Source organism: Nerophis lumbriciformis, linkage group LG27 (assembly GCF_033978685.3).
Source record: "Nerophis lumbriciformis linkage group LG27, RoL_Nlum_v2.1, whole genome shotgun sequence".
In the NCBI taxonomy this organism is placed as follows: Eukaryota; Metazoa; Chordata; class Actinopteri; order Syngnathiformes; family Syngnathidae; genus Nerophis; species Nerophis lumbriciformis.
The window spans coordinates 39,139,917-39,152,529 of NC_084574.2; the positions used below are offsets into that span (position 1 = coordinate 39,139,917).

At 51.9% G+C, this 12,613-nt stretch overlaps 1 protein-coding gene and 2 long non-coding RNA genes across 7 annotated transcripts in view; all 3 read left to right on the forward strand.

The window, feature by feature from the left end:
• LOC133624394 (uncharacterized) overlaps positions 1-11,750 on the forward strand; it is a 51,093-nt gene extending 39,343 nt beyond the window's left edge. The window contains exons 9-11 of one of the 4 annotated variants that reach the window (XM_072916455.1): positions 5,484-5,624; positions 7,272-7,396; positions 11,493-11,748. In XM_072916455.1, the coding sequence (XP_072772556.1) occupies positions 5,484-5,624; positions 7,272-7,396; positions 11,493-11,637 (411 nt within the window). In that variant the 3' untranslated portion in view covers positions 11,638-11,748. Of the gene's footprint in view, positions 1-5,483; positions 5,625-7,271; positions 7,397-8,248; positions 8,476-10,300; positions 10,354-11,278; positions 11,361-11,492 lie in introns of those variants that run through there. The other 3 variants (XM_072916456.1, XR_012051264.1, XM_072916457.1) reach the window with 3 other exon arrangements.
• Positions 1,350-3,274, forward strand: LOC140679968 (uncharacterized). Of its 2 annotated transcripts, XR_012051266.1 has the most exons (3): positions 1,350-1,387; positions 2,240-2,598; positions 2,731-3,274. It is a non-coding gene; the product is annotated as an uncharacterized lncRNA (long non-coding RNA). The 2 variants fall into 2 exon arrangements; XR_012051265.1 differs by lacking the exon at positions 1,350-1,387 and having other exon boundaries at positions 1,400-2,598.
• On the forward strand, positions 8,493-9,283 carry LOC140679969 (uncharacterized). The gene is made up of 2 exons (XR_012051267.1): positions 8,493-8,607; positions 8,740-9,283. It is a non-coding gene; the product is annotated as an uncharacterized lncRNA (long non-coding RNA).
• Positions 11,751-12,613: the final 863 nt, after the last annotated feature.

A 12,613-nucleotide genomic window follows, 5' to 3' on the forward strand; every position in this document is an offset into this window, starting at 1 on the left:
ACGGCCGAGGGAGAGTAGGTGGTGATGAGGGGGATCATGTCGGTCCCAGGGGGAGGCCCCTTCGGGTCCAAGAAGACCCTCAACTGCCGTCGGAGGAAGGACCTGGAATAGCCCCTCCCCTTCAGGGCAGAAAAGAGGGTCCTCGAGGCCGTCAGGAAGTCCTCCCTTCTGGTGCAGACACGATGAAACCTCAACAATTGGGATTTCACCAACCCCGCGAAGGTATGCTTGGGGTGGAAGCTGCTTTTGAAAAGGAGCGCGTGGGTGTCGGTCTCCTTGAAGAACACCCTGATGTCCAAGTGTTGCGTGTCGGCAAAGTCGGGACCCTTGAATGTCGTGGTGTCCAAAAAGTCGACCGATGTGTTGCTCGTGGTCGACTTGATGGTGATATTTTTATTGTGAGTGTTCAGCGTGTTTAAGAACACGCTGAACTCCTCACTGGAATGGGTCCAGACACCCCAGATGTCATCCAGGTACCGGAAGTAGTGGAGAGGACGTTTTGGGCAGGCGGCCAAGGCAGAGGTCTCCCACTCTGCCATGAAAATGTTGGCATACGCCGGTGCAAATTTCTTGCCCATAGCAGTGCCCTTAATTTGGAGGTAGAAACGACCGTCAAACTCAAAGTCGTTTCTCCTCAAATTAATGTCGAGGAGCTGTAAGAGCTCCTTTTCGGGCCTGCTAACGTCGCGGTACCTGTAGAAGACATTTTTGACAGCCTGCATCCCCTCATTGATATCAATGTTTGTATACAGGCTGTCAATGTCGATGGTAAACAAAATGGCATCTGGGGGAATGCAAACATTCTTGATTTTATCAATAAAATCATAGGTATCCCTGAGGTAGCTGTCGTGCAGAACGGAAAGCGGCGTCAGATAATGATCGATGAACGCCGCCGTTCTGTACGTCTCGCTGCCGCAGTCAGACACAATGGGTCGCCCCGGAGGGATCTCGTGGGGCTTGCTCCACTTGTCTGGCTCCTTGTGAATTTTAGGGAGCATGTAGAACCTGCGGGGGCGAGGATCCGGCTCCCCCATGAGATACCTATGTTGTTTGAAATTGATAAATTTTTTAAGTAGAAGATTATCCAGAATCTTTTCTACCATGGGAATAGTTTGCGGATAAATAGGTTCCGGCAGTGGTTTATAATACGTCATGTCACTCAACTGCCGAGAACCCTCCCATATGTATTGCGATCTGTCAAAAATGACAACAGCACTCCCCTTGTCGGCTGGTTTGATCACAATATGTTTGTTTGTTTTTAGACTATGAAGGGCCTCGACTTCTCCGCGTGTCAAATTGGGAGCGACCGCAGGTGCGCAGCCCGAACCGAACATGGAGAGCCCGTCGGACCGGACCATAGCCTGGAATTCCGGAGGCATAAGTCCAGGTGAGGGCTCCCAGCCGGAACGGGCTGTGAACGGTGTGGGTCCGAGAGAATCTTGTTTCTCATAGTATACCTCAAGTTTGACACGTCTGTGGTAGCGCTGGAGGTCAAATTGAAGTTGATGATGCCAGTCGCTACTGAGATTAGTGGAAGGAATGAAGTTGAGGCCCTTATTGAGGAGGGAGATTTGTAAGGGGGTTGGCGTGAAATTATGGGCCAAATTTATCACGTTCTTATTACCCCCCCGAGCGATCGGGATTATGGGGATGCCAAGTTTAAAAAGTCAAGCCAGTGCTTGAGCATCAACTTGGCCGTGTCCCGAGTCCAGTGGACCAGGTCGGGTTGGGTCTCAAAGTCCCGGCTGTCGAGAGCCGGGATGTGAGCATAATTGTTGCTGATTAAACTATTCAGCCGCCCGAGGTTGTTTTTCTGCTCAACGGGCAAAGCGGCCGAATAGTTAATCAGGGGGATTAGCACTCGGGCCCGTGGGAAGGTAGCCACGGCCATCCTGAGTGCCCCTTGGAGCTGCTTAATAGCGGTCTCCTTAACTTTCTGCTCACGATGGTTGATCCCAAAGGCTAGAACCAACACTTCAACCGGTGCAGCAATTACGGTCTTGCGTAGGATGGCCTCCGCGTGTCTAAAACTGGCGCCCGGGTAACTGTCGATCTGAAGGTCGTCGACGTAAAAAGGTGGTAGGTGGGACAGATTGGAGTCGCCGATCACCAAGAATTTCTTGTTGGCCGACAACTTCCAATCCATCATCCTCCTACTCGAGACCATGTGTCTAGTGGGTCTACGGGGGGAGGCACTAGTCGTATCCTCTACCAACTCGACACATTCTGGAATAGACAGGTGTTGTGGAGTATCTGGGACGGAAGGCCTCTTGTGTGGCTTCCTTTTTAGTGCCCCAGGGAACAAATGTGCCCAATCGGGGGACTCCTGAGGAAGCATCTCCTGAGGGGGCGTCTCCTGAGGAGGCGTCCGCTGCAAGGGTGAGTCCTCATAGTCCACCATAGGAGCCCCGGAAAGTGTGGGCCCCCGTGGTGAAAATTCACCCTGTGGTGCCGTCTCATCTGCCGTCTCAGGCTGGAGAGGGGGCCAGTCGGGGGTCGCGGAAGAGTAACGAGGGGACATCACCGAAGAAAGCCCCCGCTCCTGTTCTTCATCCCGAAAGTCGATCAGGAGAGGCGAGGAGGCCGTGGGTCCCCCTGGTGAGTCATCGTCGTCCTCTGTATGGGTGGGGGTGTCCTGGGTTTGATCCGCCCCGGAGCTTGTGGACCCACGTGGTGAGTCATCGTCGTCCTCGGTCTGAGTGGGGGTCTCCTGTGTGTCTTGTCTTGCAGGTGATCCCAGAGGAAGCCTCCTGCGAGATGCAGGAATAAGCTGGGTGGGCGGAGCCTCGCCGAGGGTGTCCTGGGCAGGCCCGCTGTCCGTGGCCCGGGGCTGTGTCACCCTCTGCTCCTTGGGTGGTTCCGGTCGACGAGGAAGGAAGATCGGGGCAACCCGTGCTGGAGGGATTGCATCCCGATCCACCTCAGGAGACCAATCTGGAGCCACGGCGTCGGTGCTGGTAGCCACCGAGACCCGGGCGACGACCCGAGCCGGAGGGCTGCTAGCCCGTACCACCCCAGGAGCCCCGTCAGGGCCCGTAGGGTCAGTATGGGTGCCCACCGATACCCGGGTGGCGGTCTGGACCGGCAAGGACTGGGCCGGGCGTACCACCTCCGCGTTGACAGGGGGGTCGGCGAAGGCCGCGACGATCAGAGCCTCGGCCTTCCCGAGGGTGTCCCCCATCAGTCTGCGTCCCAGATGTTTCTTGGCCCATGTAGAGGCCAGCTGAAAAGCGGGTCTCCAAACCTCGTCAATAAAACTGGTTATCTTGTCCAATTCCACTTGTAGAGTGTTTTTATAATGGTCTCTTAAAACCTCAACCGTCGTTAATGCCCAAGTCCTGGCATTGCACCTGATAAGCGTCTCAACGTCAGGGTTGGAGACCGCTGGTTTGATCATGGTGGCAAGCGTCTCTTCCATTTTTATTATGGACTGGGGGTGAGTGTCTTTTGTAACATTATTCAAATGATGTGTTATTTTGATAATATTATAAAAACACTGTGCTTTTAAATTCCCCTCCATGGACGTTGTGGAGTTGTCAGGGGGTGCAGTCCTCCGAGAAGCGTCCTGACGCTTCTTGCGTGTCTTCTTGGGACGGGGAGGATTGCGGGGACGTCTTTGAGGCCAATGTTCAGGTAAAAAATAGTCCTGAGAATAATGTCTGGGAGGCCTAGAGTCCATGTCTCTACTGGTATTACGGGAGCGCCCATTCCTCCTGGAAGCATCCCGGCGTTTCCTCCGTGTCCCCCTGGGGGGAGGAGGATAGCGGGGACGTCTTTGAGGTGAATATTGTGGCCTAAAGTACTCCTGAGAGTGCTGTCTTGAAGGCACAAAATTCCTATTTTGGCGTGTGTTTCTCCTATAATTCCACTGAGGGGCGCTGCGGCGCTCCTCTGGGTGTAGATCATTAAAATGGCGGCGTGTCTGCGGGTAGGGGCGACGCGGATAGGAATCCTGCCGTCCCCGTGCTACATCCGCATAAGACCTCTGGGGCCGCTGCTCATACCACTGAGAAAAATATTCCTCCTGGTCATAATGAGAACGTTCATCATCCTGGGCGAGCCACTCTGAAGGCGCAGCCTGACGTCGCCGTGCGCGTCTTCGCCCCGACCTGACCGGAAGCCAGTCGTATTCGGACCCATCCGACATATTGCAAAATTATTTTAATATGTCGCTGGTGTGGATGATGTAAAAAACTGGTTGGCGAAAAAAGGTTTGTTCGCTTTATAAAAATAAATTGTCTTTATCCGTTTCCTTTGTGAAAAAGAGAGAACGGAATGCTCGGAGGCGGGACTTCCGCCGAGGTCAAGATAATCACTTCCGGTTGATGGCTGGCTGCATAAACGGTGAGATACGCTTTTTTGTTCAAAAATATGCTGTATCTCGCGCTAATGAGCCACCGGAATATCTCGTGAGTAAAAATAGCACATGTAGTATCAAAAATAGGCTGTTTATTTACAGAAAATAGCGACTAGTGGAACGAAAGCGTCGCGCCGCGACCAGGCCTTCAACTGGACACGGCAAGTAAACAAATACAAGAAAAATACTACAATGTGTCAGAAAAATATGAAAAAAGTAGAAAATGTATATTTACATGAAACGAGTCAAATGGCAACGTTTCGGTAAGATACCTTCATCAGGCCTGACTCGTTTGTAGAGAGTTAGCAGGTTAGCACGGCAGGTAGGCTAAAATCAACCTTTTATCCTTGCAGTGAAAACAGGTATTGCAGGAGAAAGGTGTTAATAGCAATAAAACATTTAAATGAAGGGGTGGGGTCCACGTGAAACACAAGTTGGCCTTCAAAATAGAAGTCTTGACCCCAACACAAGTGTAAAAAGAAGACAACAGTGACCCTCTGAAGCCCCAGGATGCTACTGCAAAATCCTATCTGCTAAAACAATAACATGAAATGGTAAACATTGTTATTGGTATATGATATATAATATAATAATCTGTAATATGATATGAATTATATAATATATTATAATAAATATATATATATAATAATAATTGACAAACACTAGTACATTCAATGGAAATAATACAGAAAGTACCCTGGATGTGTGACCTAGGGCTTCAGTATTAAACAGAGAGTTGGGAGAGGATATTCCCAGTCACCTCCCCTTAGTGAATGTTCTGAATGTACGTATATGTACCGTACCCGAGGTTAGGGTTAGGGTTAGGGTTAGGGTTAGGTTTTAGGATTAGGGTTATGGTTAGGTGTTAGGCATATATTCCCTATTACCTCCCCTAATTGTGATTTTTTGCAGGTCCAGGAGGGCGAGCGAGGGAGAGTGAGAGCCGTAAGAGGATTGGAGGCACTGGCTGGTTAGGTTTGGGGGTAGGTTTTAGGTAAGGAGAAGGGAATGGTTAGGGTTAGGGAAGAGGGGGGGGTGGGGGATATGGGAAAAATAAAGAAGGGAAAAAACGGGAATGTGCACTGTCCGTCACAATCCAACGGGCTCACACTCATACCTCATTTAGGCCCCCTGGATGTCTGGTGCCCAATTTGGAGATCCAAAGGAGCTCCGCCCGGTGGCGTTGGGCGAGGCTCCATTTGGGATCCGTCTCTACGACAGTCGCCCGGACGGAAGACCACCCGTGTCGGAGAAAATGCTGCACCAGGTGAGTGTTGGTATTTTTATGCCTAACGATGTTGTACTTGTGTTGGGCGAATCTCCTAGCTAAGGTATTGCCCGTCTCGCCCACGTACATATCGCCACATCGTTGGCACCGAATCACGTACACACAGTTTCGGGTGTGTCGGCCGCCACGGCACAACGGCTGGAAAACCTTGCGGTTGTGGGGGTTCACCAACCATGGTGAGTGGCGGACAAGGGTGTCCCTCCTAGTGGAGGGCGGGTCTCTCAATGAGCTGACCCTGGCCCTGACCAACAGATCATTCAAGTTGGGGTTCTTGCGGTAGGCCGGCACCACGTAGCGCCCCGGCAGCCTCCCGCTACTCTCCACAAAGGTCCGGAAGTGGTCTTTGACCTTCCTGGCGACCCGCACGGCCGAGGGAGAGTAGGTGGTGATGAGGGGGATCATGTCGGTCCCAGGGGGAGGCCCCTTCGGGTCCAAGAAGACCCTCAACTGCCGTCGGAGGAAGGACCTGGAATAGCCCCTCCCCTTCAGGGCAGAAAAGAGGGTCCTCGAGGCCGTCAGGAAGTCCTCCCTTCTGGTGCAGACACGATGAAACCTCAACAATTGGGATTTCACCAACCCCGCGAAGGTATGCTTGGGGTGGAAGCTGCTTTTGAAAAGGAGCGCGTGGGTGTCGGTCTCCTTGAAGAACACCCTGATGTCCAAGTGTTGCGTGTCGGCAAAGTCGGGACCCTTGAATGTCGTGGTGTCCAAAAAGTCGACCGATGTGTTGCTCGTGGTCGACTTGATGGTGATATTTTTATTGTGAGTGTTCAGCGTGTTTAAGAACACGCTGAACTCCTCACTGGAATGGGTCCAGACACCCCAGATGTCATCCAGGTACCGGAAGTAGTGGAGAGGACGTTTTGGGCAGGCGGCCAAGGCAGAGGTCTCCCACTCTGCCATGAAAATGTTGGCATACGCCGGTGCAAATTTCTTGCCCATAGCAGTGCCCTTAATTTGGAGGTAGAAACGACCGTCAAACTCAAAGTCGTTTCTCCTCAAATTAATGTCGAGGAGCTGTAAGAGCTCCTTTTCGGGCCTGCTAACGTCGCGGTACCTGTAGAAGACATTTTTGACAGCCTGCATCCCCTCATTGATATCAATGTTTGTATACAGGCTGTCAATGTCGATGGTAAACAAAATGGCATCTGGGGGAATGCAAACATTCTTGATTTTATCAATAAAATCATAGGTATCCCTGAGGTAGCTGTCGTGCAGAACGGAAAGCGGCGTCAGATAATGATCGATGAACGCCGCCGTTCTGTACGTCTCGCTGCCGCAGTCAGACACAATGGGTCGCCCCGGAGGGATCTCGTGGGGCTTGCTCCACTTGTCTGGCTCCTTGTGAATTTTAGGGAGCATGTAGAACCTGCGGGGGCGAGGATCCGGCTCCCCCATGAGATACCTATGTTGTTTGAAATTGATAAATTTTTTAAGTAGAAGATTATCCAGAATCTTTTCTACCATGGGAATAGTTTGCGGATAAATAGGTTCCGGCAGTGGTTTATAATACGTCATGTCACTCAACTGCCGAGAACCCTCCCATATGTATTGCGATCTGTCAAAAATGACAACAGCACTCCCCTTGTCGGCTGGTTTGATCACAATATGTTTGTTTGTTTTTAGACTATGAAGGGCCTCGACTTCTCCGCGTGTCAAATTGGGAGCGACCGCAGGTGCGCAGCCCGAACCGAACATGGAGAGCCCGTCGGACCGGACCATAGCCTGGAATTCCGGAGGCATAAGTCCAGGTGAGGGCTCCCAGCCGGAACGGGCTGTGAACGGTGTGGGTCCGAGAGAATCTTGTTTCTCATAGTATACCTCAAGTTTGACACGTCTGTGGTAGCGCTGGAGGTCAAATTGAAGTTGATGATGCCAGTCGCTACTGAGATTAGTGGAAGGAATGAAGTTGAGGCCCTTATTGAGGAGGGAGATTTGTAAGGGGGTTGGCGTGAAATTATGGGCCAAATTTATCACGTTCTTATTACCCCCCCGAGCGATCGGGATTATGGGGATGCCAAGTTTAAAAAGTCAAGCCAGTGCTTGAGCATCAACTTGGCCGTGTCCCGAGTCCAGTGGACCAGGTCGGGTTGGGTCTCAAAGTCCCGGCTGTCGAGAGCCGGGATGTGAGCATAATTGTTGCTGATTAAACTATTCAGCCGCCCGAGGTTGTTTTTCTGCTCAACGGGCAAAGCGGCCGAATAGTTAATCAGGGGGATTAGCACTCGGGCCCGTGGGAAGGTAGCCACGGCCATCCTGAGTGCCCCTTGGAGCTGCTTAATAGCGGTCTCCTTAACTTTCTGCTCACGATGGTTGATCCCAAAGGCTAGAACCAACACTTCAACCGGTGCAGCAATTACGGTCTTGCGTAGGATGGCCTCCGCGTGTCTAAAACTGGCGCCCGGGTAACTGTCGATCTGAAGGTCGTCGACGTAAAAAGGTGGTAGGTGGGACAGATTGGAGTCGCCGATCACCAAGAATTTCTTGTTGGCCGACAACTTCCAATCCATCATCCTCCTACTCGAGACCATGTGTCTAGTGGGTCTACGGGGGGAGGCACTAGTCGTATCCTCTACCAACTCGACACATTCTGGAATAGACAGGTGTTGTGGAGTATCTGGGACGGAAGGCCTCTTGTGTGGCTTCCTTTTTAGTGCCCCAGGGAACAAATGTGCCCAATCGGGGGACTCCTGAGGAAGCATCTCCTGAGGGGGCGTCTCCTGAGGAGGCGTCCGCTGCAAGGGTGAGTCCTCATAGTCCACCATAGGAGCCCCGGAAAGTGTGGGCCCCCGTGGTGAAAATTCACCCTGTGGTGCCGTCTCATCTGCCGTCTCAGGCTGGAGAGGGGGCCAGTCGGGGGTCGCGGAAGAGTAACGAGGGGACATCACCGAAGAAAGCCCCCGCTCCTGTTCTTCATCCCGAAAGTCGATCAGGAGAGGCGAGGAGGCCGTGGGTCCCCCTGGTGAGTCATCGTCGTCCTCTGTATGGGTGGGGGTGTCCTGGGTTTGATCCGCCCCGGAGCTTGTGGACCCACGTGGTGAGTCATCGTCGTCCTCGGTCTGAGTGGGGGTCTCCTGTGTGTCTTGTCTTGCAGGTGATCCCAGAGGAAGCCTCCTGCGAGATGCAGGAATAAGCTGGGTGGGCGGAGCCTCGCCGAGGGTGTCCTGGGCAGGCCCGCTGTCCGTGGCCCGGGGCTGTGTCACCCTCTGCTCCTTGGGTGGTTCCGGTCGACGAGGAAGGAAGATCGGGGCAACCCGTGCTGGAGGGATTGCATCCCGATCCACCTCAGGAGACCAATCTGGAGCCACGGCGTCGGTGCTGGTAGCCACCGAGACCCGGGCGACGACCCGAGCCGGAGGGCTGCTAGCCCGTACCACCCCAGGAGCCCCGTCAGGGCCCGTAGGGTCAGTATGGGTGCCCACCGATACCCGGGTGGCGGTCTGGACCGGCAAGGACTGGGCCGGGCGTACCACCTCCGCGTTGACAGGGGGGTCGGCGAAGGCCGCGACGATCAGAGCCTCGGCCTTCCCGAGGGTGTCCCCCATCAGTCTGCGTCCCAGATGTTTCTTGGCCCATGTAGAGGCCAGCTGAAAAGCGGGTCTCCAAACCTCGTCAATAAAACTGGTTATCTTGTCCAATTCCACTTGTAGAGTGTTTTTATAATGGTCTCTTAAAACCTCAACCGTCGTTAATGCCCAAGTCCTGGCATTGCACCTGATAAGCGTCTCAACGTCAGGGTTGGAGACCGCTGGTTTGATCATGGTGGCAAGCGTCTCTTCCATTTTTATTATGGACTGGGGGTGAGTGTCTTTTGTAACATTATTCAAATGATGTGTTATTTTGATAATATTATAAAAACACTGTGCTTTTAAATTCCCCTCCATGGACGTTGTGGAGTTGTCAGGGGGTGCAGTCCTCCGAGAAGCGTCCTGACGCTTCTTGCGTGTCTTCTTGGGACGGGGAGGATTGCGGGGACGTCTTTGAGGCCAATGTTCAGGTAAAAAATAGTCCTGAGAATAATGTCTGGGAGGCCTAGAGTCCATGTCTCTACTGGTATTACGGGAGCGCCCATTCCTCCTGGAAGCATCCCGGCGTTTCCTCCGTGTCCCCCTGGGGGGAGGAGGATAGCGGGGACGTCTTTGAGGTGAATATTGTGGCCTAAAGTACTCCTGAGAGTGCTGTCTTGAAGGCACAAAATTCCTATTTTGGCGTGTGTTTCTCCTATAATTCCACTGAGGGGCGCTGCGGCGCTCCTCTGGGTGTAGATCATTAAAATGGCGGCGTGTCTGCGGGTAGGGGCGACGCGGATAGGAATCCTGCCGTCCCCGTGCTACATCCGCATAAGACCTCTGGGGCCGCTGCTCATACCACTGAGAAAAATATTCCTCCTGGTCATAATGAGAACGTTCATCATCCTGGGCGAGCCACTCTGAAGGCGCAGCCTGACGTCGCCGTGCGCGTCTTCGCCCCGACCTGACCGGAAGCCAGTCGTATTCGGACCCATCCGACATATTGCAAAATTATTTTAATATGTCGCTGGTGTGGATGATGTAAAAAACTGGTTGGCGAAAAAAGGTTTGTTCGCTTTATAAAAATAAATTGTCTTTATCCGTTTCCTTTGTGAAAAAGAGAGAACGGAATGCTCGGAGGCGGGACTTCCGCCGAGGTCAAGATAATCACTTCCGGTTGATGGCTGGCTGCATAAACGGTGAGATACGCTTTTTTGTTCAAAAATATGCTGTATCTCGCGCTAATGAGCCACCGGAATATCTCGTGAGTAAAAATAGCACATGTAGTATCAAAAATAGGCTGTTTATTTACAGAAAATAGCGACTAGTGGAACGAAAGCGTCGCGCCGCGACCAGGCCTTCAACTGGACACGGCAAGTAAACAAATACAAGAAAAATACTACAATGTGTCAGAAAAATATGAAAAAAGTAGAAAATGTATATTTACATGAAACGAGTCAAATGGCAACGTTTCGGTAAGATACCTTCATCAGGCCTGACTCGTTTGTAGAGAGTTAGCAGGTTAGCACGGCAGGTAGGCTAAAATCAACCTTTTATCCTTGCAGTGAAAACAGGTATTGCAGGAGAAAGGTGTTAATAGCAATAAAACATTTAAATGAAGGGGTGGGGTCCACGTGAAACACAAGTTGGCCTTCAAAATAGAAGTCTTGACCCCAACACAAGTGTAAAAAGAAGACAACAGTGACCCTCTGAAGCCCCAGGATGCTACTGCAAAATCCTATCTGCTAAAACAATAACATGAAATGGTAAACATTGTTATTGGTATATGATATATAATATAATAATCTGTAATATGATATGAATTATATAATATATTATAATAAATATATATATATAATAATAATTGACAAACACTAGTACATTCAATGGAAATAATACAGAAAGTACCCTGGATGTGTGACCTAGGGCTTCAGTATTAAACAGAGAGTTGGGAGAGGATATTCCCAGTCACCTCCCCTTAGTGAATGTTCTGAATGTACGTATATGTACCGTACCCGAGGTTAGGGTTAGGGTTAGGGTTAGGGTTAGGTTTTAGGATTAGGGTTATGGTTAGGTGTTAGGCATATATTCCCTATTACCTCCCCTAATTGTGATTTTTTGCAGGTCCAGGAGGGCGAGCGAGGGAGAGTGAGAGCCGTAAGAGGATTGGAGGCACTGGCTGGTTAGGTTTGGGGGTAGGTTTTAGGTAAGGAGAAGGGAATGGTTAGGGTTAGGGAAGAGGGGGGGGTGGGGGATATGGGAAAAATAAAGAAGGGAAAAAACGGGAATGTGCACTGTCCGTCACAATCCAACGGGCTCACACTCATACCTCATTTAGGCCCCCTGGATGTCTGGTGCCCAATTTGGAGATCCAAAGGAGCTCCGCCCGGTGGCGTTGGGCGAGGCTCCATTTGGGATCCGTCTCTACGACAGTCGCCCGGACGGAAGACCACCCGTGTCGGAGAAAATGCTGCACCAGGTGAGTGTTGGTATTTTTATGCCTAACGATGTTGTACTTGTGTTGGGCGAATCTCCTAGCTAAGGTATTGCCCGTCTCGCCCACGTACATATCGCCACATCGTTGGCACCGAATCACGTACACACAGTTTCGGGTGTGTCGGCCGCCACGGCACAACGGCTGGAAAACCTTGCGGTTGTGGGGGTTCACCAACCATGGTGAGTGGCGGACAAGGGTGTCCCTCCTAGTGGAGGGCGGGTCTCTCAATGAGCTGACCCTGGCCCTGACCAACAGATCATTCAAGTTGGGGTTCTTGCGGTAGGCCGGCACCACGTAGCGCCCCGGCAGCCTCCCGCTACTCTCCACAAAGGTCCGGAAGTGGTCTTTGACCTTCCTGGCGACCCGCACGGCCGAGGGAGAGTAGGTGGTGATGAGGGGGATCATGTCGGTCCCAGGGGGAGGCCCCTTCGGGTCCAAGAAGACCCTCAACTGCCGTCGGAGGAAGGACCTGGAATAGCCCCTCCCCTTCAGGGCAGAAAAGAGGGTCCTCGAGGCCGTCAGGAAGTCCTCCCTTCTGGTGCAGACACGATGAAACCTCAACAATTGGGATTTCACCAACCCCGCGAAGGTATGCTTGGGGTGGAAGCTGCTTTTGAAAAGGAGCGCGTGGGTGTCGGTCTCCTTGAAGAACACCCTGATGTCCAAGTGTTGCGTGTCGGCAAAGTCGGGACCCTTGAATGTCGTGGTGTCCAAAAAGTCGACCGATGTGTTGCTCGTGGTCGACTTGATGGTGATATTTTTATTGTGAGTGTTCAGCGTGTTTAAGAACACGCTGAACTCCTCACTGGAATGGGTCCAGACACCCCAGATGTCATCCAGGTACCGGAAGTAGTGGAGAGGACGTTTTGGGCAGGCGGCCAAGGCAGAGGTCTCCCACTCTGCCATGAAAATGTTGGCATACGCCGGTGCAAATTTCTTGCCCATAGCAGTGCCCTTAATTT